This window comes from Narcine bancroftii, chromosome 1 (assembly GCF_036971445.1).
Source record: "Narcine bancroftii isolate sNarBan1 chromosome 1, sNarBan1.hap1, whole genome shotgun sequence".
Lineage (NCBI taxonomy): Eukaryota > Metazoa > Chordata > Chondrichthyes > Torpediniformes > Narcinidae > Narcine > Narcine bancroftii.
The window spans coordinates 71,685,265-71,707,146 of NC_091469.1; the positions used below are offsets into that span (position 1 = coordinate 71,685,265).

The 21,882-nt window shown below is 41.4% G+C and overlaps 1 protein-coding gene across 1 annotated transcript in view; it reads right to left on the bottom strand.

The window, feature by feature from the left end:
* The window catches only part of ntrk2a (neurotrophic tyrosine kinase, receptor, type 2a), a 298,501-nt gene that overhangs the window by 215,499 nt on the left and 61,120 nt on the right, over positions 1-21,882 (bottom strand). The window contains exons 10-11 of the mRNA XM_069929911.1: positions 21,144-21,241; positions 5,021-5,120 (exon numbers count right to left, since the gene is read on the bottom strand). Of these exons, the coding sequence (XP_069786012.1) occupies positions 5,021-5,120; positions 21,144-21,241 (198 nt within the window). The remainder of the gene's footprint in view (positions 1-5,020; positions 5,121-21,143; positions 21,242-21,882) is intronic.

The window sequence follows — 21,882 nt, forward strand, 5'->3', positions numbered from 1 at the left end:
TTACGGTGACAAATATGAGCAAAGATGCTTGGGGTAGAGGGAAAACTGGATGGAGATTCATTTGCTGTTTCTCCAGCAACTCACAGTCACAAAATCATACAATATTATAACATAATAAAAGATCATCTCATTGTAACAGTGCTAGTTTAGAAAGACCATCCCACCCAGCTTTTATTACATCTTTACTTTGAAGCATGTTGTTGTGGATAACATGGTTATCCAACTGCACGAAAACCAACAAGGTCGGGTCAGATACAGCAATGAGCTCTCTGAACCCTTCTCCATTAACAATGGCGTGAAGCAAGGCTGTGTTCTCGCACCAACCCTCTTTTCAATCTTCTTCAGCATGATGCTGAAACAAGCCATGAAAGACCTCAACAATGAAGACGCTGTTTACATCCGGTACCGCACGGATGGCAGTCTCTTCAATCTGAGGCGCCTGCAAGCTCACACCAAGACACAAGAGAAACTTGTCCGTGAACTACTCTTTGCAGACGATGCCGCTTTAGTTGCCCATTCAGAGCCAGTTCTTCAGCGCTTGACATCCTGTTTTGCAGAAACTGCCAAAATGTTTGGCCTGGAAGTCAGCCTGAAGAAAACTGAGGTCCTCCATCAGCCAGCTCCCCACCATGACTACCATCCTCCCCACATCTCCATCAGGCACACAGAACTCAAAACGGTCAAACAGTTTACCTATCTCGGCTGCACCATTTCATCGGATGCAAGGATCGACAACGAGATAGACAACAGACTCGCCAAGGCAAATAGCGCCTTTGGAAGACTACACAAAGAGTCTGGAAAAACAACCAACTGAAAAACCTCACAAAGATTAGCGTATACAGAGCCATTGTCATACCCACACTCCTGTTCGGCTCCGAATCATGGGTCCTCTACCGGCATCACCTACGGCTCCTAGAACGCTTCCACCAGCATTGTCTTTGCTCCATCCTCAACATTCATTGGAGCGACTTCATCCCTAACATCGAAGTACTCGAGATGGCAGAAGCCGACAGCATCGAATCCACGCTGCTGAAGATCCAACTGCGCTGGGTAGGTCACGTCTCCAGAATGGAGGACCATCACCTTCCCAAGATCGTGTTATATGGCGAGCTCTCCACTGGCCACCGTGACAGAGGTGCACCAAAGAGGTGTAAGGACTGCCTAAAAAAATCTCTTGGTGCCTGCCACATTGACCACCGCCAGTGGGTTGATATCGCCTCAAACCGTGCATCTTGGCACCTCACAGTTTGGCGGGCAGCAACCTCCTTTGAAGAAGACCACAGAGCCCACCTCACTGACAAAAGACAAAGGAGGAAAAACCCAACACCCAACCCCAACCAACCAATTTTCCCTTGCAACCGCTGCAACCGTGTCTGCCTATCCCGCATCGGACTTGTCAGCCACAAACGAGCCTGCAGCTGACGTGGACTTTACCCCTCCATAAATCTTCATCCGTGAAGCCAAGCCAAAGACTTTGAAGCAATGTTCAAATGTTGATCTACATTCTATTTAAAAGTTTATCAGGATTCTGCTTTCTCCAGTGTTTTTAGAAAGACACTATATATCCGGGCCAACCTCTATATAAAACAATTTCTACTGATCCTCCAGTTATGATCTTAAATCTCTTAAAATAAGCTGTCAGTAATTTGTGCACCCAAACAGAAAGAGCCATAGGAGAAGGAAATAATCTCAAAAGGTTTGTCTCATCTAATCCGGTGCGGCCTCCTTTACATTAGGGAGACTGGGAGTGGACTGGAATATTGCTTCATTGAACACCTTTACTCTGTCCACTGCAATAGTAAGGACTCCCAGTGGCCCTATTGCCACAATAACATGTGTGTTCTTGGCATTGAGTACTGGCAAATTGAGGCCATTTATAATTGGAGGGGCAACACTTTATATATATTCAATCTCAGCAGTCTCCATCCAAAAGGCATTAATATTGACCTCCAATTTTCCCTTCTATATACACCTATTACCTGTTAGCCTTTCACCTCCCCTTTTATTCGGGAATCTGTCTGATTTTCAGCACTCCTGCAGAAGGCTTCAGGCCTGAAACGTAAACTGCCTTGCTCTTTCTATGGATGCTGCACGACCTGCTGAGTTTCTCCAGCACTTTTGTGTTCAGCACTAGACCCGAGCATCTACAAATTTCTTGTTCATCTTTATGTCCAATCCAAAATATGCTTATTGGACATTTTGACTTCATCCCAAAATAATGATGACTCCATCATAATTTATTGGCTAATGATGTAACCCCTGAGAGCTGTGCTAATTATGTTGTCATTTGTTTCTTCATGTAATTGTTTTTGTCTATGTTTTGATCAGCACTCCTTTCAAACAACTTACGGTGGGTTGCCTAAAGAGAGAAGAGCAGAAAGTGCATGAAAGCATCAAAAAGTTCAAATCCCCACTCTGATGCACTGTAAAACTTGAAAAGTCAGTGTTGCATAATTAAAATAAGCAATTTATGTGACCTTTCTGTATGTGTACAGAAGAAACTGTCGGTGTAGAAATCCTGTTATTCCTCAGATTAATCACATCACAGTGCAAAGGAATAAAAGATCATTTTGGATATTCACAAACAATTGTGTTAAATTATTGACTATTTTCCATGCTCTACAATCAGATGAAAATTTGTTGACTTTAAATGCACAATTTAAAAGTCACTAGACTTAATGCAGTGCTAATTGGATTCATTGTGATCCCATACTACCTCGGAGTCACGGTAATGCTTGGGTTCACACATCTGCTTGCCAAGGAGGGTACTCAGGATGGGAATGAATGCAAAACCTGAAGAAGATCTGGAAGGTACGTCAACTGAACTAGTTTCTGTGTGCAAGGAAGCCTGAAAACGGTTCTTCGGAAACAAACCTCATTTTAATTGATCTTTCCATTACATTACTTCTTTAGGTTATTTTGGGTTGAAAATGCTCCTCTCATAAAGCAAGATTTTCCCTCAAAGCAATGATGGAAACTGAGCAAAAGATTTTGATTTGAATCATTGAAGGGAAAAAGTAATAAAATTAGAAAATTAATGCTTGTGCTTTGGGCCAGTTCTCAGTGCAAGGCAATGCCACAAATTTAAAAAAATCTACCCTTCCTGATACTGGATAACAAACACAGATTTTGTTAGAGAAACAAAAACTAGAGATGGTAGAATCTTGAGCAAACGATGACAATTTGAAGGAACACAGCAGGTCAGGCAGTGTGTCCTCGGACAGAAATGATCAGTCAATATTTGGGTAAAAACACAATGCTGCAGAAATTCAGCAGGTCAAGCGGTGTCCTTTATATAGCAAAGTAAATATATAAAATCTACATTTTGGGCTTGAGCCCTTTATCCAGGTATGGAAAAATGTTGGCACTCATCCGAACAAAAGAGTAGGAGGAGAGGGGTGGTCGCAGATTTTTGTGTTTTACTTCCAGACAACATTGCGTCAGAAAACTTTATCAAGACTCCAGCAGCTCATTGTTTGTGCAAGTGAATGGCCATGTTAATTTGCCCTCATGGTGAGATTAGTAAGGCATTAAGTAGTCATCTCCTGTAATAACACATATAGAGGCATATCACTGCCAGTTGAAATACAATCTTCTTCCTCACTTAATATTCTGGCTGTTTATATATCCAGGGAGCCATCCCTCAAAATTGTAACAAGAGAAGTACATCGTGTACTACCTTGAATGAAGGACTCTGGCCCAAACATTGGTTACACCTGTATATCTTTTCTCCAGCACTTTTGTGTATTAACTACAGTCACAGCATCTGCAGATTTTCTTGTTTCACAAAAGTACATTTTGGATGTTTGATGTTTTTGCTCAGAACGCATGAAATAGCTACCGACATGTAATATGCAATTCTGCAAAAATAGTCCACACAAAATGTTAAAGGAGGGTATTATAACCATAGAAGCTAATAGTCAGTCATTTCCAGCTATCTCTATTTTCAAAGTATAAAATATTAATATATTGTAGAGTGCGGTGGGAGGAGAAATGCATTCGTCAGAAGATCTGCTTGTGTTGGATAAAGTCTTTATATTTGCCAGCTTCATTCTCCAGTGACTTAGTCACACCATCATTAACTTAATTTCTTAAGTTACAAAGAAAGGATAGAAAAGGTAGTGATATCTAACTAAATAATCACCTGCATTTTTACATGTACTTGCTCGCTGGTGTCACTAGGAAGGTGTGGACCGCATCAGGTGACATCCAAATGACTGTCTATAAAATTTTTGTGCAGTGTTTCAGCAGAAATTTATTATTTTTTATAAAAATATCCCTGTAGCTAGTTATAATAACAAAAATATTTTCCGTAAGCCCAACTTACATGTCTCAATCAATATACCTATAAAGGCTAAAACATGATGCTAATTTACTTTTTGAACCTTCTAATGCGCCCCAGTCAGAGCAACCCCCCACCCCATTCAGCAGCGCCGCCAACCCCAACTCACCGACATCACCACCCCCACCTCTCAGTTCCACCGCCAAACCCCTGCTCAGTGCCGCCACCGCTCCTACCTTCAGCCCCTCCCCACTTATTGTCACCACCAAACCCCCCCCCCCCCGCCCGTTCAGCACCGCCCACTCAGCGTCGCCGCTGCCACCCCAGACATTCAAGGAATACACGTTTCTTCTATGCTCGGTTCACTCAGACCATGGTTTTGTGTGGGGGTGGGGGCATGGGCGAAATCCCACTGGGTGACACCAGCCCTACTGACGCCACTGTACTTGCTCCTTTTTAATTAAATGGCACATGCAAATACACACAGGAATATTTCTCATACTTTCTTGCTACAGTTCACAGAAGGAGACTATTCAGCCTTCGGCTAATATTTCATGAAATTCAAAACACCAATGAGATTGCAATCATATTTGTTCAGCGTGATTTTCAGGAGATTTTAATAATCCACTAATTAAGTGATTATTACTCGCAGGCTAAAGTAATATCATTCCCCACTCACCACTGAGTTAAAGTACATTTTTATTCAAACACAAGAATGAAACAAATTAGAAACTTTACCTTTCATTCCAAACTTTGAATGTTTTCCAAACTTGAGGATAATTAGCATTAATATCAGCCCAGTGCAGGCCAATGCCGCAATCCCAACAACAACATATACCTAAAACAAAAAGGAAAATTTTTTTGATTTGGAAACACAAACCATTTTAAGAAATTTGATTATACATGACACTGAAATTTTGCTATCTTGATACAGTGACTGTGGACAATCAATTATATTGTAAGGTTTTGCCGAATTGTTTCTGTTCACTTTGTAATTCAACTGCCATGAAGGGAGGAAAAAAATTATGCGGAGTAAAAAGAAAATGGTCTGTGCTCTGAGGTTTTTGGTCTCCAAATAGTGGAGAGGTGGAATCATAAGAAGGAAAAGCTAAGAAGCTGGCAGGACTCAGCAGGTCAGACGGCATCCATGGAGAGAAGTGGTACCTACCTTAGGTCGAAAAATCATGGTGGTACCTGCTCAGCACATATTAAAATTGAAGACTGTCATAAGAATGTCATCAAACCTAACTTGAATGTTTGTTAAAGAAAGACTAGTGAAGCTTTGGCCTGTTGCCCTTGCCATCTATTCAGATAGAACACGGTGGAGCCATGAAGACATTTTTGGTTCAACCAAGAAGGTTTCAGTCAGTAGGATTAAAATCAGCCTAAATCATTGTAGTTTAAATGACAAGTTAAATAGAAAATTGTCTCATGGACTATTATTGTGGGAAAAGATCAGAAATCAGTGCATGGTGGATGGAATGGAGCACCATAGGAAGAACTTCCTGCCAGCATGAGTCTGGAAGGCCTCTTGAATTCAGGGCCAGTTTGATAGCCTTCCAGACTGTGGCATTATCCTTTTCAACCTGCCCATTCCCCCGGGGGTTGCTGCTCGTAGTCCTGCTGGATGAGATGTCCCTTGCCAGCAGTGACTGACTTAGCTCATCACTCATAAAGGATGAGCCCCCGTCGCTATGAATATAGCCGGGATATCTGAACAGGGCGAAAATGGAATCTAGGGCTTTTATGACTGACCAAGTGGACGTGCCTGGACATCATATTTCCATAGGCTTCCATAGGCTTCAACATCAGAGCCACATATCCAGCCCTCACCTACAAACCTGAATCTGTGGTTGGGAGAGGATCTAGCATGTCACCTCTGTGCAGTTCCTGCTTCCCTTAAGCACATTTTAGTTGGGTACAAGATCAATATATTTGGTGAACCAATCAAGTGCTGAGATGCCTAGCAGCTAAAACAAAGAAAAGAGAAGAACATTGAATGCCCTACTGCCAAATACCCAGATCACTCTCCCATTCCTAGCACCTTTCATCCAGGAGGGAATAAGCCACCGTACCCACTCCTCCTCACTCCCAGACCTAAACCCACTGAATAAGGCCAGAGATTGGAAACTGCTTGACATCAGCCAACAACTCATATTTCCACCAGAAATTTCCAGCACCAACTTAAGATCAGATTTGGTCTTCCAATCCAGCTCTTGGTGGAGCGTCTTCATCAATGAGCTGACAGCCTCTTGGGAGGTTGCTATGGATGAAGTAAAAGAATGGAAAACACTACATTACTCTAATATTGCCGCTGAAAAGTGAGGCTGGAAAATGAGGGTATACCTGGTTAAAGACTGTTGTAGAGAATTTGTCACCAACTCCTTGACCAAACTTCTGATGGAAGTAAAAATCAAAGGCAGGCCCTCAGAAAGGCAATTAAATCACTCATCAACTGAGCTGAAATGAGCAGTTACTTGCTGTAGCTGAAAAAGGAGGAATCCTATCTGGGCTCAAAAATGACGACTAAGAGGAATGGATATGGGACACATACCCCGGTCTGATCATCCTGTGGTAGGGCCACTTTGGTAGAGGCTGCCTTGTGTTTAAAAGGCCAAAATACCCAATGATGCCAGTGAATACAACTGACACACTGGTTAACATCCGCTGGTGGTCATCCTCCATCATCGTAATTGAGGCAAACCAACTCTGCTACATTTAGGAGAGGATCAATCTAAACAATATTGAAACATCAGGGATTGTAACACCTAGTCCTACAAGTCAACCATTAGTTACAAAAGGAACATGAGTGTTGTCATTAGTTTTTCCTGTAATATCAGTAAATTACCAATGGAGTCAAATTTCTCCAAGTTTTTTTTCCCGAGATATTGTCACGTCTCCCACCACCTCCCTATTTCAGTGTCTCCTCTTTTCTCCTTTCTTCTAGTTCAGTCTATTTTCAGAATTCTGCAAAAAACAACTGCCCCTGAGAAACCAGGAACACTCCATCGCAAAAGATCAATCAAGCCTTTGTTCAGTAAATGCAGTTACACTTGCTGACACGTTTAATCAGAACCTCACAATCATACTTCTGGAGAAGGCCTTCAAGCGCAAGTAGGAACCCTCATTTAGACGTGTTGGTGATACAAGCCTGAGATGAGCACATATCCTTCACTATAGGCTGTCCGAAAACCAAACTTCAGTTGTGCAAATATCTTTGGCTTACTATGAGAATTCTCAATGTGATTAATTTCTGTTTGTTACATTATATTTTGAATATCAATTAATCAAGTGACTCATAGTTTCCATTTTCTTTATGACGTAGAAGGAGTCTATTCATCATGTCGAATCTATGCCAGCTGTTACCCACCAAATCTCCCTACAAACTATTTTCTCCATGTTATCATTTATTAATCCATAGATTCTGCCACTAAGCTGAACATTAGTGGCAATTTACAGTGGCCAATTAGTCTACATGACTTTGGAGTGTGGGAACAAACTGGAGTACCCAGAGTAAAGAGACTCAGTTATTTGTAGAGCATTAATTATCTTCAACTCAATTAATCAAAACTAAAACAAAGTATTTTATCTATCTCCAAATTATTCAAATTGAATGATTGCATCCAAAAAAAACCACACAATTCTAATTTTGTGAGTAGGTTTTATTATCAAAATAAAAAAATAAACTGCAGATACTAGAAATCTGAAATAAAATCAGAAAATGCTAGAAACAATCAGCAAGCATCCACAGAAAGAGAACATTAACCCAGGTCAAAGAACCCACATCATCAGAACAAATGATGTGTCTGCGTGGGTTTTCCCTGGATGCTCCAGTTTCCTCCCACCGTTTAAAATGTACCAGGGGTTATAGGTCAATTAGATGTGATTGGGCAGCCTGGGCTCGTAGGTTGAAAGAGCCCATTACTATGTTGTATATCTAGAAACATAATACCACATGTTTTGAATTGGGGCAGGTCAAAGTTAATTTACAGAGTAACTAAATTTAATGTATCAGATTGGCTTGCCTTTTAACAATGACATGCACATTAATAGTGAACAGATCTGTCCTACAATCTTGCTATATGTCTCAGGAGGTGATAGTCAAGTGACAGATGATATAGTAACTAAGCTGAAGTCTTTCTCTTTAATTTTTGCATTGTACTCTCTCTTTGCAGAGTTTTTGTTTCCATTGGCAGAGAGCCTTAGAGTGGCTTAGAGTTTGTGCTGAAGACTCAAAAGATAGTCAGCTGTTCAATTTTAACCTCCATTTATGTGGATAAGATCCAACAAAATAAAATAGAAGCAGGAGTCGGCCATCAGCCCCTTCAAGCCTGCCCCAACATCTAATGTGATTATGACTGATCGAGGTGGTTTTGAAATTCTCTTCAATGTCATTTTTCTATACCCCTCTTTTCCTCTATCTATTAAATGTTTATCCAGCTCTAATTTAAATACTTGTAATGATCCAGCCTCTAGCACAGAGAAGTCCAGTGATTTGCCACATTCTGTTAAAAGAAATTTCTACACACCTCAGTTTTAAAATACTTGCTCCTTATGTCTTATTTTCGACACTGTTACTGGTGAAAAGATCCCAATATCTACCCTGTGAAGCTCTCTGAAGATATCATATTTTGAAATAACATCACTCCTATTAAGTCTCTCTTAGTAAGCTAACCCTATCACCCCAGGATGTGACCATTGTACTGCCTCCAAAGTTACTCTATCTTTTTTTTAGATAAAGGGAGAAAATCTGCACATAATATTCCAGGTGAGGCCTCACAACACCCGATACAATTGCAACATAACCTGCCTAATTTTAAGCTCCAAGCCCTTTGCATTGAAGGTAAAAAATGCCATTTTTGACCAGCTTGCTAGCATTTTGCAATTCATCCATGAAGACACCTAGCTCCCTCTCCATTTCACTCATTTGCAGTCTCTTTCCATTTTCCAGTGGTTTTCAAATATTCTCTTTCCATTCACATGCCAACTTAAGTTTTCCCCATGCCCATAGGTGCTTTGTGATTAGTAAGGGATTACTTAAGGTAGCATGTGAATGGGGAAAAAAAAGGTTGAGAACCACTGCCCTTGACCCAATTGTTACTGAAATATTTTGCTTGAGAAAAATTATCATTGACCCATTTCCTTTGGAGTTATGAAACTGTGCATTTAAGTATGTTTAAAAAATAACAGTGATTCTCAAATGTTTTCTTTCCACTCACTGTAACGTGAATAAAAGCCCTCACGACTAGAGGGAGAAAATACACTTTTATTATCTTATAACTGAGGGTATTCAGAGGGGCTCAGGGCTTAGGCGGGATACCAGGCTTATATAAGCGTAGATAGGAGTGGAGCCAGCCATCAGTATGACACCACCAGTGAATCTCAGTTCACTGCATTCATCCCTTCCTGCACAGAATTTAGAGTCTGTGGATGAAGGCAGAGAACATTAATTCAGAAAATAATTTTGAAAAAATATACAGTTATTTACAAATTTAAGCAGTCTGGGGGTCTGGAGATCTTGGTGGAGTGCCTAAGCATGGGAGGGCCTTGGGCTCCTTGGCTCTCCTGATCCCCTTGTGGGTAGTGAGGGATCCACTTTTGTTCTGACTGGGGGCAGTGAGAATGAGCTCCATGGCTCGCAAGGCACTTGAGGCAACGGACCATCTGTTTCGGCGGGTGCCAAGTCTTTTCCCTACCATCTGGGTACTCCACGTAGGCGTACGTGGGATTGGCATGGAACAGTTTCAGCCTTTTGATGAGGGGGTCGGTCCTGCTTCTCCTCATGTGCTTCCTGAGAAGGATCGGACCAGGAGTTGTAAGCCAGGTTGGGAGTGTAGTTCCCGACGCCGACCTTCTTTCAGAATTGAATAGTAGCTCGTGAGGAGTAGCTTTGGTCGCGGTATATAGTAGTGAATGGATGGAATTGAGCGCCACAGGAAGAACTTCCTGTCAGTCTGGAAGGCCTCGACTTCAGGGTCAGTTTGAACGCCTTCCAGACAGTGGCATTCTCCTGTCCATTCCCCTGGGGGTTGTACAGGAGATGCTCCTCACCAGCAGGGACTGACATAGCTCATCACTCATAAAGGATGAGCCCCAGTTGCTATGAATATAGCCAGGATACCCAAACAGAGCGAAAATAGAATCTAGGACCTTTATGACTGAAGAAGTGGACATGCCTGAACTTTGAATGGTGAATAGGAAGTGGGAGTACTCATCAATGATAGAGAAAGAAAGTGTTCCAGTTCGTGGAGGGGAGAGGTCCCTTAAAATCGACACTGAGCCATTCGAAGGGCCTGGATGACTTGATCAGGTGCACCTTTGCGAGGCAGTAGAAGTGCGGCTTGCACTCCACGCATACCTGGCAAGACCTGATATCTTCCATCGTGTAGAGCAGATTGTGCGCTTTGACAAAATGACCCATGCGGGTAACCCCTGAATGGCAGAGCTCATTATGCAGAGACCGCAGTTGACCGGTGTGTGCAGAGGCATAGCTTCCTCTGGATAATGCATCTGGAGGGTCATTAAGGGCTCCTGGCCAATAGGCAATGTCATAATTGTAGGTGGAGAACTCGATCCTCCCCCTAGCAATTTTGTTATTTTTGATTTTTCCCCTCTTGACATTATTAAACATTAATGTGACAGAGCGCTGGTCAGTGAGGAGTGTAAAATTCCTACCAATCGGGTAGTGTCTCCAGAGCCTCATGGCTTCTACAAAATGGCTTGAGCCTCCTTTTCTACAGAAGGATTTTGGAGCTTGTGGTCTTGTAATGTCCGAGAGAAGAATGCAACCAGCCTGCCCGCCTAGTTGAGGGTAGCAGCCAGGGCTATATCCAAAGCGTCGCTTTCCACTTGGAAAGGGGCATTCTCTTCCACCGCGTTTATGGCAGCTTTCGCAGTGTGATTTTGGAGGTAGTTAAAAGCCATTTGGGCTTCAGCCAAGAGGGGGTAAATAGTGGCTTTTAAGAGAGGGCAAACCTTATCAGTATATTGAGGGATCAACTGGGCGTAATATGAGAAAAAACCCAAACATCTCCTCAAATCCTTCGTGGTCTTGGTTAAGGAGAGCTCTAACAGGGCACATCTAATAGAGCGCATCTTATTCTCCACTACGTAGCCAAGGATAGCCAGATGCTTAGTCTTGAACATGCACTTCCTAGAGTTATAAGTGAGTTTCAGGGCTTTTACCATGTGGAGAAAGCTTTGGAGGTTAGTGTCATGGTCTTCCAAAGTATGGCCACAGATGGTGACATTATCAAAGTAGGGGTAGGTAGCCTTCAACCCATATTCATTTTGTCCATTTGCCTCTGAAAGATAGAAACTCCTTTAATAATACCGAAAGGGACTCTCTAGAATTGATAGAGACAACCGTTAGCCACAAATGTCGTATATGGACGGTCCTCAGAATGGATTGGCAGCTGGGGACAAGCAGCTTTCAGGTCAATGTTCGAATAGACCCAATACTGTGCAACATCATTCACCACGTCCGCAATTCAAGGGAGAGGGTAAGTGTCCAGGAGCATGAACTGATTAATAGTTTGGCTATAGTCAATTACTAGCCTGGACTTGTTTTCTCCTTTTACCACTACCACTTGCACTCTCCACGGGCTGGTGCTAGGTTCAATGATACCTTCATCGAGCAGACATTGTGTTTCAGACTTTATAAAATATCAACCTACTGTACTGAACCTCCTGCTCTTGGTAGCAATAGGCTTGCAGTCAGAGGACAGATTCAGGAAGAGAGGTGGGGGAGGGGGTGTCGGTATTCACTGTGGAGAGAGGCTACATGTGGATTCTGATTTTAGAAGTCCTCCATTCTGAACCGTTACAGAATACTCCAAAGTCACGGTTTTAAGGTGACACAGGAAGTCCTGACCCAACAGCACCGGAGCACACAATTCATCAAGTACATACAGGCGTATCTTACAAACTACCCCCTTCAAATGACAAATGTACTATACATTGTTGTTGAATATGTGTAGAGTGCGACTGAGACACAAGAAATATGCGATAAATGGAAGGATGATGACACTGAGTTTGAATTTGAGTCACGGCAAAATGGCCGCTGAGCCTTTTCATGCCGTTTCCTCACTGCCACCCTCCATCGGTGTGTAGCGCAGGAAGTGGATTCGGGTGAATTCAGGGCAGACAGCTTGGGGCTGGAATCGGATCCGGGACTGGTGCAGGCCACGGACTTCCCCGGGCTTCCCCTCACCCAAAGTCCTTTCTTGCCACAGCTGGAACTCACTGAGTCTTTAGCCAGGCATCGAGATTGGGGGTACTGGCTCTTGCTGCAGAAAAAGCACTCTCTAGCACAGGAAGCGGCAGCCGTTAGGGCTGGGGTAGTGGGAGCAGCTGGTCCTTGGAAGAAGAAACCTGGGTGAGTGAGCTTGCTAGTGTCAAGGTCATCGTTCTTGAGCTTGGCCTGTTCCAATGATTTGACCAGTTTAACAAGACTAGCCAGATCCTTCTTTCCCAACTCGAGCAGTTGCTGCCTCATGTACCTCGAGAGGAACCTGACGACTAGAATGACCTAGATCTCTTCTTTTTCACATACCGCTTCGTACCTGCACTTCTTGGCAAGCATCCATGGATCCAGCAGGTAGTCATTGGTGGTCTCTCCTGGCTGTTGGCAACGTAGAGCGAGTCGGTGCCTCACTAGGACCTCATTTTGCGACTTCAGGTACTGAGCCTTCAAAGCCTCAATGGCAGCATCATATGTAGTGCAGTCCCTGATGACTGCATATCCTTTTGTTCCTACCCTCAAAACGAGTGAGGACTTCCTGAGTTCATTAGCATGGAAGACGTCTCTGGTCGCATTCAGATAGACCTGGAAGCAATCTAGCCAGTATGTGAACTCCACAACCGTGTTGGGGGACAGAGGGTCTATCAGCAGCGTTCCTGGCTTGAGTAGCACTTCTTCCATTGTTTAGGGAATAAACTAATAAAATTGTAGCGCGAATAAAAACTCTCACGACTGGAGGGAGAACAGACATTTTTATTAGCTTATAACTGAGGGTAGGATCTTATAGTGGTCTTCAGATGGGCTCGGGGTTTAGGCAGGAAATCAGAGTTATAGATGGGTAGATGGGGACGGAGCCAGCCATCAGTATAACAGAACACCAGTGAATCTCAGTTCACTGCACTTACATACCACAAAGTAATCCCTTATTAATCACAGAGCATTTATGGCATAGGGATAACTTAAGGTGGTATGTGAGTGGAAAGAAAAAACTTTGAAAACCACTGATTAAAATAATTTTCTTTTGATTTCTCTAACTAAAATGCATGACAAAACATTTACCCTCATTAAACTCCATTTACAAGCCTTTTGTCCACTTAATCAATCTAGATTCCATTCCAGAATCAGAGTATCCTTTTCACATTTTTTAGTATCATCGGAAAATCTGGAAAGATTACACACTGTTCTTTCCTCCAGATCACTGATGTAAATAGTGAACAATTATAGGGCAAGAAGTTATCCCTGTGGTATTCCATGAGTTACCTCATTCCAATCTGAAAAAGATTCTTTTATTCCAACTCACTTTTCTGAGACTTTTCACCATTCTAATATCATTCCTTCCATACCATGCATTTTTAATTTATCCATCAGGATCTTAAGTACCACCCTGTCAAATGGCTTTTGGAAATCAAAATAGGTTACTTCCACTGGATCCCCTCAATGTTAGGAAGGAGAGGCCGAGGACCTTGGACGTCTCCACATTTATGGGATGGAGGTGGAGAATGTTAGAACCTTCATATTTCTGGGAGTCCATATTTCACAAGACCTCCCCTGAAGCCAGCCAACCATGAAGAAGCCACATGAATGTTTCTAAAGAGTCTGAGGAGATTTGGCCTGTCATTAAATACTCTATCTATATATGTATTGTGATGGAACGAGGTACTGCAGGCATGAATTCACTGAGCTGGGCAGACTGGCCCACCTTCTGGACCTAGGGCCCCTCCCCACAAGAACCCTAATAAAGGTTAGGAGCCCTAGTCTCCTCCCTTTTACCTGCCTTGGTTGATCCAGCAGCATGTAGAGGCATTCTGATGAATAAATCCTTTGACTGCTTACTTTAAGTCTGTGAGTGGTCTTTGATTATGCCACATGCACAGTGGAAAGTATACTGAAAGGTTGCATCAGAGCCTGGTTTGGATATTCAAATGTCCAGAAGGTCCATCACAGACTCCAACCTCCTATCTGCAGAATGTGAAGCACTGCCTCAAGAAGGCAACCATCATCACCATGGTCACAGCCTCTTCTCACTGCTATCTTTGGGTAGAAGTCTAGCACTTCCAGGTTGAAGAACAATTTCTTTCCAACAGCCATCAGGCCCTTGAACCTCCACATTAATCAGGAACTGCTCCGATACCACAAAAGGATTGTCTGCACTATTGCAAGCCACTTTTTTTGCACTCGAATAACTGTGATTATTTTTTTCTTTTTTTGTATTCTTTTTAATTTAGTTATTTAGTATGTGGTTATTTTTCCTGAAGAAAACTGAGGTCCTCCATCAGCCAGCTCCCCACCATGATTACCAGCCCCCCCACATCTCCATCGGGCACACAAAACTCAAAACGGTCAACCAGTTTACCTATCTCGGCTGCACCATTTCATCAGATGCAAGGATCGACAATGAGATAGACAACAGACTCGCCAAAGCAAATAGCGCCTTTGGAAGACTACACAAAAGAGACTGGAAAAACAACCAACTGAAAAACCTCACAAAGATAAGCGTATACAGAGCCGTTGTCATACCCACACTCCTGTTCGGCTCCGAATCATGGGTCCTCTACCGGCACCACCTACGGCTCCTAGAACGCTTCCACCAGCGTTGTCTCTGCTCCATCCTCAACATCCATTGGAGCGCTTACATCCCTAACGTCGAAGTACTCGAGATGGCAGAGGTCGACAGCATCGAGTCCACACTGCTGAAGATCCAGCTGCGCTGGATGGGTCACGTTTCCAGAATGGAGGACCATCGCCTTCCCAAGATCGTGTTATATGGCGAGCTCTCCACTGGCCACCGTGACAGAGGTGCACCAAAGAAAAGGTACAAGGACTGCCTAAAGAAATCTCTTGGTGCCTGCCACATTGACCACCGCCAGTGGGCTGATAACGCCTCAAACCGTGCATCTTGGCGCCTCACAGTTTGGCGGGCAGCAACCTCCTTTGAAGAAGACCGCAGAGCCCACCTCACTGACAAAAGGCAAAGGAGGAAAAACCCAACACCCAACCCCAACCAACCAATTTTCCCCTGCAACCACTGCAATCGTGTCTGCCTGTCCCGCATCGGACTTGTCAGCCACAAACGAGCCTGCAGCTGACGTGGACTTTTTACCCCCTCCATAAATCTTCGTCCGTGAAGCCAAGCCAAAGAAAGAAAGATTTTTCATTGTTTTGTAGTTGTTTCATTTTAAACAATGTACCTATTCAGCTGCAGCAAGTAAGAATTTCAGTGCCTATGTATATTGTACAATGTGTATGACAATAAACTCATTATTATCAAGTCTTCCTGCTGCACCCTCAAATAATTTGAGGAAATTTGTCAAACATGAAACCATGTTGACTAGGTTTAATGATCTTCAAAATTCCTAAATAATTAGCTGTTTCCTCTTTATTGAGTCCAGCATTTTGCAAATGATTGGAGTTAAACTTATGGCCTGTAGTTCCCTGCCTTTGCGTATTACCTTTTTTTGAACAAGAGAGTAATAATGCCGGTTTCCCAATCTCTGGTACCAACCCACAGCAAAGAAAATTTTCAACCAGTGGGTCCACCATCTCTGCAGCCATTTCCTTTAAAACCCTAACATGCAGTTCGTCATGATCCTGCCTTTAGCTCCATTAGTTTCTCCAATATTTATCCATTGTAATTAGATATTTTGTGAATTCGATTATCTGAAGTTAGCTTATATAATATCTTAAGGATATTCCAATATTTTCCATTGTGAGGACTGATGCGAAGGAATTGCATAAAAGCATGTCATTTTTTTTGCTGTTACTAATTCTCCAGCCTCATTCTCTGAAGATCCTATATTTATATATAATTGATACTTCTACTGCTTGTTTGTACACCGCATGCAAAATTTATCTTAATACTTATTTTCTTCCATCTTTTGAGATTCTTAATCTTCTGCTGCTGGATTCCACAAACTTCCCAGCCCTCTGGACAACCACTATCCTTGTCATTTTGTACAATCCAGTTTTGAATTTAATTTGATCTTTTACCTCACTTCTTAATCGTACTATGCCTTCTTCTCATGAACCCCCTTTTTGATTGGGATAAACTCTTACTGAGTATTATAGACCAGCTGGTTGAACATGTCCCACTATTCCTCTTCTGATCTGTCTCTTAATTTGCTCATCAGTCTACCTTAGATAACATTTCCGTCATACCATTATAATTTCCCTTGTTTAAATAGAAGACACAGCTCATGGACCTGTGGTGTTCATCCTCAAACTGAATTTGGAGTTCTAATACAATATATTGTGGTCACTTCCCTCTGGGAGATCTTTTACCACAAGATCTCATAAATTCTTCCTCATTACAAAAGACTGTCTAAGATAGTTTCTTCCTGTGTAGGGTTTGCTCAAAAAAAAATCCCTGATGCATTCCACAAATACTTCCTGTACAACACCCGTACCTCTCATTTCATCATGTCAACGATGTAGCAGAGAAATGGAGGTCTTTTAAAGGTGAGATTTTGAGGGTATAAGGTAGGGTCAAAAGTTTGAGAGAGCCATGGTTTTCAAGGGATATTGGAAACATGGTTCGAAAAAAAGAGAGACCTACAGTAAATATAATAAACAAGGAATAAAGGAGATGTGTAGAAAATACATTGAATGTAAAAAGATTCTTAAAAAATAAATTAGAAAAGCTAAAAGAAGGTATGAGGTGGCTATAGCAAACAGGGTGAAAATAAATCCAAAGGGTTTCTACAACTATGTTAATAGTAAAAGGAGAGAGAGGGTAAAATTGGTCCATTGGAGAATCAGCAGATAATTGTGTGTGGAGCCAAAAGAGATGGGGGAGATCTTGAACCATTTATTTTCTTCAGTATTCACTAAGGTGAAGGCTATTGAATTGTGCAGGGTAAAGGAAGCAAAAAGGGTAATTATGGATACTATAATGATTAAGAAGAAATGCTGGAGAATTTGAATCATATTAAGGTGCATAAGTCTCCAGGTCCCAACGGGATTTTCCCCAGGACCTTGTGAGAAGTTAGTGAGGAAATAGCAGAGGCTCTGACAGTGGTGTTTCAAATATCATTAGAGACGGGTATAGTGTTGCACATGTGGCTCCGTTGTTTAAAAAAAGGTTCGAGGAGCAAGCCTAGCAATTATTGGCCTGTAAGTGTGATGTCTGTGGTAGGTAAATTAATGGAAAGCATTCTTAGAGATAGTGTATATAAGTATCTGGAGAGACAGGAACACGCAATATGGATTTTGTGTGGAAAGTCATGTTTGACCAATCTTGTTGAATTTTTTGAAGAGGTGACGAGGAATGTTGATGAGGGTAGAGCAGTGGATGTTGTCTACATGGACTTCAGTAAGGCCTTCATTAAAATTCTGCATGGAAGGTTAGTTAGGAAGGTTCAGTCATTAGGTATGAATTTTGTGAAGGGAGATGCCAGAGAGTTATAGTAGATAACTGTTTGTCAGGTTGGAGGCCAGTGACAAGTGGTGTGCCTCAAGGATTTGTATTGATTCCATTGTTATTTGTCATATACATCAATGATCTGGATGATGGGGTGATAAATTGGATTAGTAAATATGTAGATGATTCCAAAATAGGTGGATTTGTGGATAATGAAGAAGGTTTTCAAAGATTGGAGAGGGATTTGGACTGCTTAGAAGAGTGGGCTGAAAGATGGCAGATGGAGTTTAATACTAATAAGTGTGAAGTGCTTCATTTGGGAGGAATAATCAAAACATACATAGTAAATGAGAAGGCATTGAAGAATGCAGTGGAGCAGAAAGATCTAGGAATAACGATGCATCATTCTCTAAAGGTAGAATCTCATGTGGAAAAGGTGGTGAAGAAGTGTTTTAGTATGCTGGCCTTTATAAATCAAAGCATAGAATACAGGAGTTGGGAAGTGATGTTGAGACTGTACAAGGCACTGGTGAGGCCAAATTTAGAGTACTGTGTGCAGTTCTGGTCACCGAATTATTGGAAGGTTGAGAGAGTGCAGAGAAGATTTATGAAAATGTTACCTGGGATTCAGCATCTAGATTACAAAAAAAGATTGAGCAGATTAGGTCTTTATTCTTTGGAGCCTAAAAGGTTCAGAGGGGATTTGATAGAAGTACTTAAGATTATGAGAGGGATAGAGTTGATGTGGATAGGCTTTTTCCATTGAGAGTAGGAGAGATTGAAACAAGAGGCCATGAGTTAAGAGTTAAGGGGCAAAAATTTAGAAGTAACATGAGGGGGAAATTCTTTACTCAGAGAGTGGTGGCTGTGTGAAATAACCTTCTGGGAGAAGTAGTGGCGACAGGGTCAATTTTGTCATTTAAGGAAAAATTGGATAGGTATATGGATGTGAAGGGAATGGTGGGTTATGGGCAGGGTACAGGTAAGTGGGACAAAAGGAGAGTACTTCGTTCAGTGCAGACTAGAAGAGCCAAAATGGCCTGTTTCCATGCTGTAATTGTTATATGGTTATAGATTAAAAATTCCCATGATAATTGTCAATCCCTTCAAACATGCCCATGATATTTCCCCATTAATGGACAGGTCACATGACAGGTCATTCCCACCATTTCTTTCTTCACCTGTTATTCATGATTTCAACCCCAAATGATTCCACATCATTAGCCATTCCCTTTTATATCACAACTCAGCACTGCTCCTTTAGCTTTCTTGACTACTCACAGCACCACCATAACTCATTTTGCCTCTTGGAACAGTGTCCTTTTGGAACAGTGTATAACCTGGGAGACCGAGCACCTTGTACTGGTCACCTTGCAACCATGTTCCTCTCATAGCTATAACATCATAATCATATGTGCTATCAATTCATCTATCTCATTGCGAATCCTATGTGAAGGCATAATAACAAATATAAAGCCTTGGCATTTTTTTTAAAGTTATTTACAACTCTGGATTTTCATATTTTCATTTACATTTTCAGCCCTGGCCAGTCACACTAAAAGTCTGTACTTTCCTCCTGATTTATTAAACCTTGGAGCTTCTAGTTAGCCAAAAGCCCATATTCATCTAATAAACCCATACCTGACAAAGGGCCCAGGCCCTAAATGTTGTTTCCCCTTTAATTCATATGACTGCTGCATGACCTGCTATGTTTTTCCAGCATGTTTGGGTATTGAACCCCATCTGATAGCCAGATACAATAGAGTGGCACATTGGCAGAGCTAGTTGAATCTCTGCCTCACAGCACCAGAGATCCAGGTTCAGTCCTGATTTCAGATGCTGCCCTGATGGAGTGTACATGTTTTCCTTATGACTGCATGAGATTCTCCAGGTGCTTTGGTTTTCTCCCGCATCCAACTGCAGGTTTGTAGATTATTGCCACTGTAAATCAAATGTGTGAAGAATTACAAAAAAATGTGATTAATGTAAAATTAGTGTAAATGGATTGGCCTGGACGCAGTGAGCTATGGGGCCTGTTTCCATGTTGTATGGCTTTATAGCTCTATCAGAATTAGGAATTTCTCAAACTGGAACTTCATGGTGACCAAGGTTTCTGTCGAGTTCTGAGCATATGCACTGTTGCCATTTTTCACATTGAGACTTGCACTGTGTTGCCAAGAGCAAATTTTACATTTACTTTGCTGATCACGTGTGTAAAACATGCAATTTTCTTACGTTCCATTAGCCTTTGGGACCCTTCATTATATTAAAGATGTTGTAAATTGTTGCTGTTGCTAATATACCAAAAGTAGTAAAATCTGGATAAAATTCCAAATATGGCAATTTATTATTTGGTCTTGATAGAATATATGCTTTGGTTCATTATTGCTAACATGCAATAGGACTTAGTATAACCATTTCATTTACTTATTACAGGATGCTTCCAGTGAGAATATTAAAAAGACACTGAAATTCCCTGGGCACTAAAATTGAAATAAAATAAAATATGTATTTTCACTTTTTTAAATATGTACATTCCAAAACTGAGAACTCTATTCAACATCTAATTAAAATGAGACCATTGAATATCTTTTCATCCTGAAGGTAATGATCTGTTGAATAATAACTTCTGGGAGATGTGTGTTGCATTGATGCCACATCCTCACCAATGGTTAATGGCCAAGGCACATGGGCACCTTATCAAAGGATTTCCTTCATGGCACAATGGTGCAAAAGGTACATCTAGATGAATGAGGCCATTTAGTTTCATCTTCCCCCAAAGTTCTTCCTCCATCAACAATAGGCTATGATATGCAGCTATTGTTTCTGCATTGTATACCCATTTTACACCCACTATGTTTTAGTTCCAAGACAGATTCAAGTTCCACTATGGAGATTTAATTTTATAAGTTAAGATAATAAATCAACACAGCACTGAAAGATGCTTTCAGATAAGAGGACGAAGCAATGTTTTGCCTGTCCTCTCAAATGGATGCAAAGGATCCTATGTTCTCACTGATCTCCTGAAACATACTGAAGCAACACAACTGACAAGAGAATATTGCCTAGTTATTATGTCAGTAGTATTGGTGGTAGTTTGCAACGTAAAAACCGACTGCTATCTTTCTGATGTGGAACAAGAAACAATTCAGAAGAATTTCTTTAGTGTCAGATTCCTTGAGGTAATGAAAGATGCTACAAAACCTTCTTTCTTCTTTCACATATATTTGGTTAAGTTTGTTCACTTATTAACTAATACTTACAGCAATACCATCTTCCATTGTCTTTTCTGTGACATTAGGTGGGCCCATTGAAGTTGAATTATCTGAGTTCATAACAAAAATATCCTGATCATATGCATCTGCAAGTGAGAGGTATAAAATATTTCACATCTTCTGTTGCAATAAATCAACAACAGTGACTGATAAAGAGAGTTTATATTACACATGTAAAATCATTCTAAAGCTGAAATATGGATCAATATTCAACATCCATCTACTCTGATGGTATATTAGAAATTACTTCATAAATTCAATATTATCTTGTTAATCTAATAGACTATTTTTAATCACTTTGTTCCCCTTTCCCTCCCACAATACTAACCAAGCCTCTGTCAGGATGCTACACCCACCAGACCTTCAACCAGAAACTGGCCTTTAACCACAATACAGGTTACACTTAAAATAATTTTATGTTTAAAATATTTAAAGAAATATCACAGTTTCCTAAATTAACTGTATGTTATACATTACAGAAAGTTGTTTTGAACATAATGTATGGCATAGGAATGGGCTATTGGCACAGCTGATCCAGACAAGTGTTTATGCACCCCATTCCTCCCTCCACCTTGCTTCACCTAAACTCATCAGCATTTCCTCCTGCTCCACTCTCCCTCACAACTTTTCTAACTTCCATGAATAAATGTATTAAAAGATAGATTTAAAATTAATCCTTACAACATTTCATTTCTGTAATTGTATTTTATGTTGTTAACAAAATAGT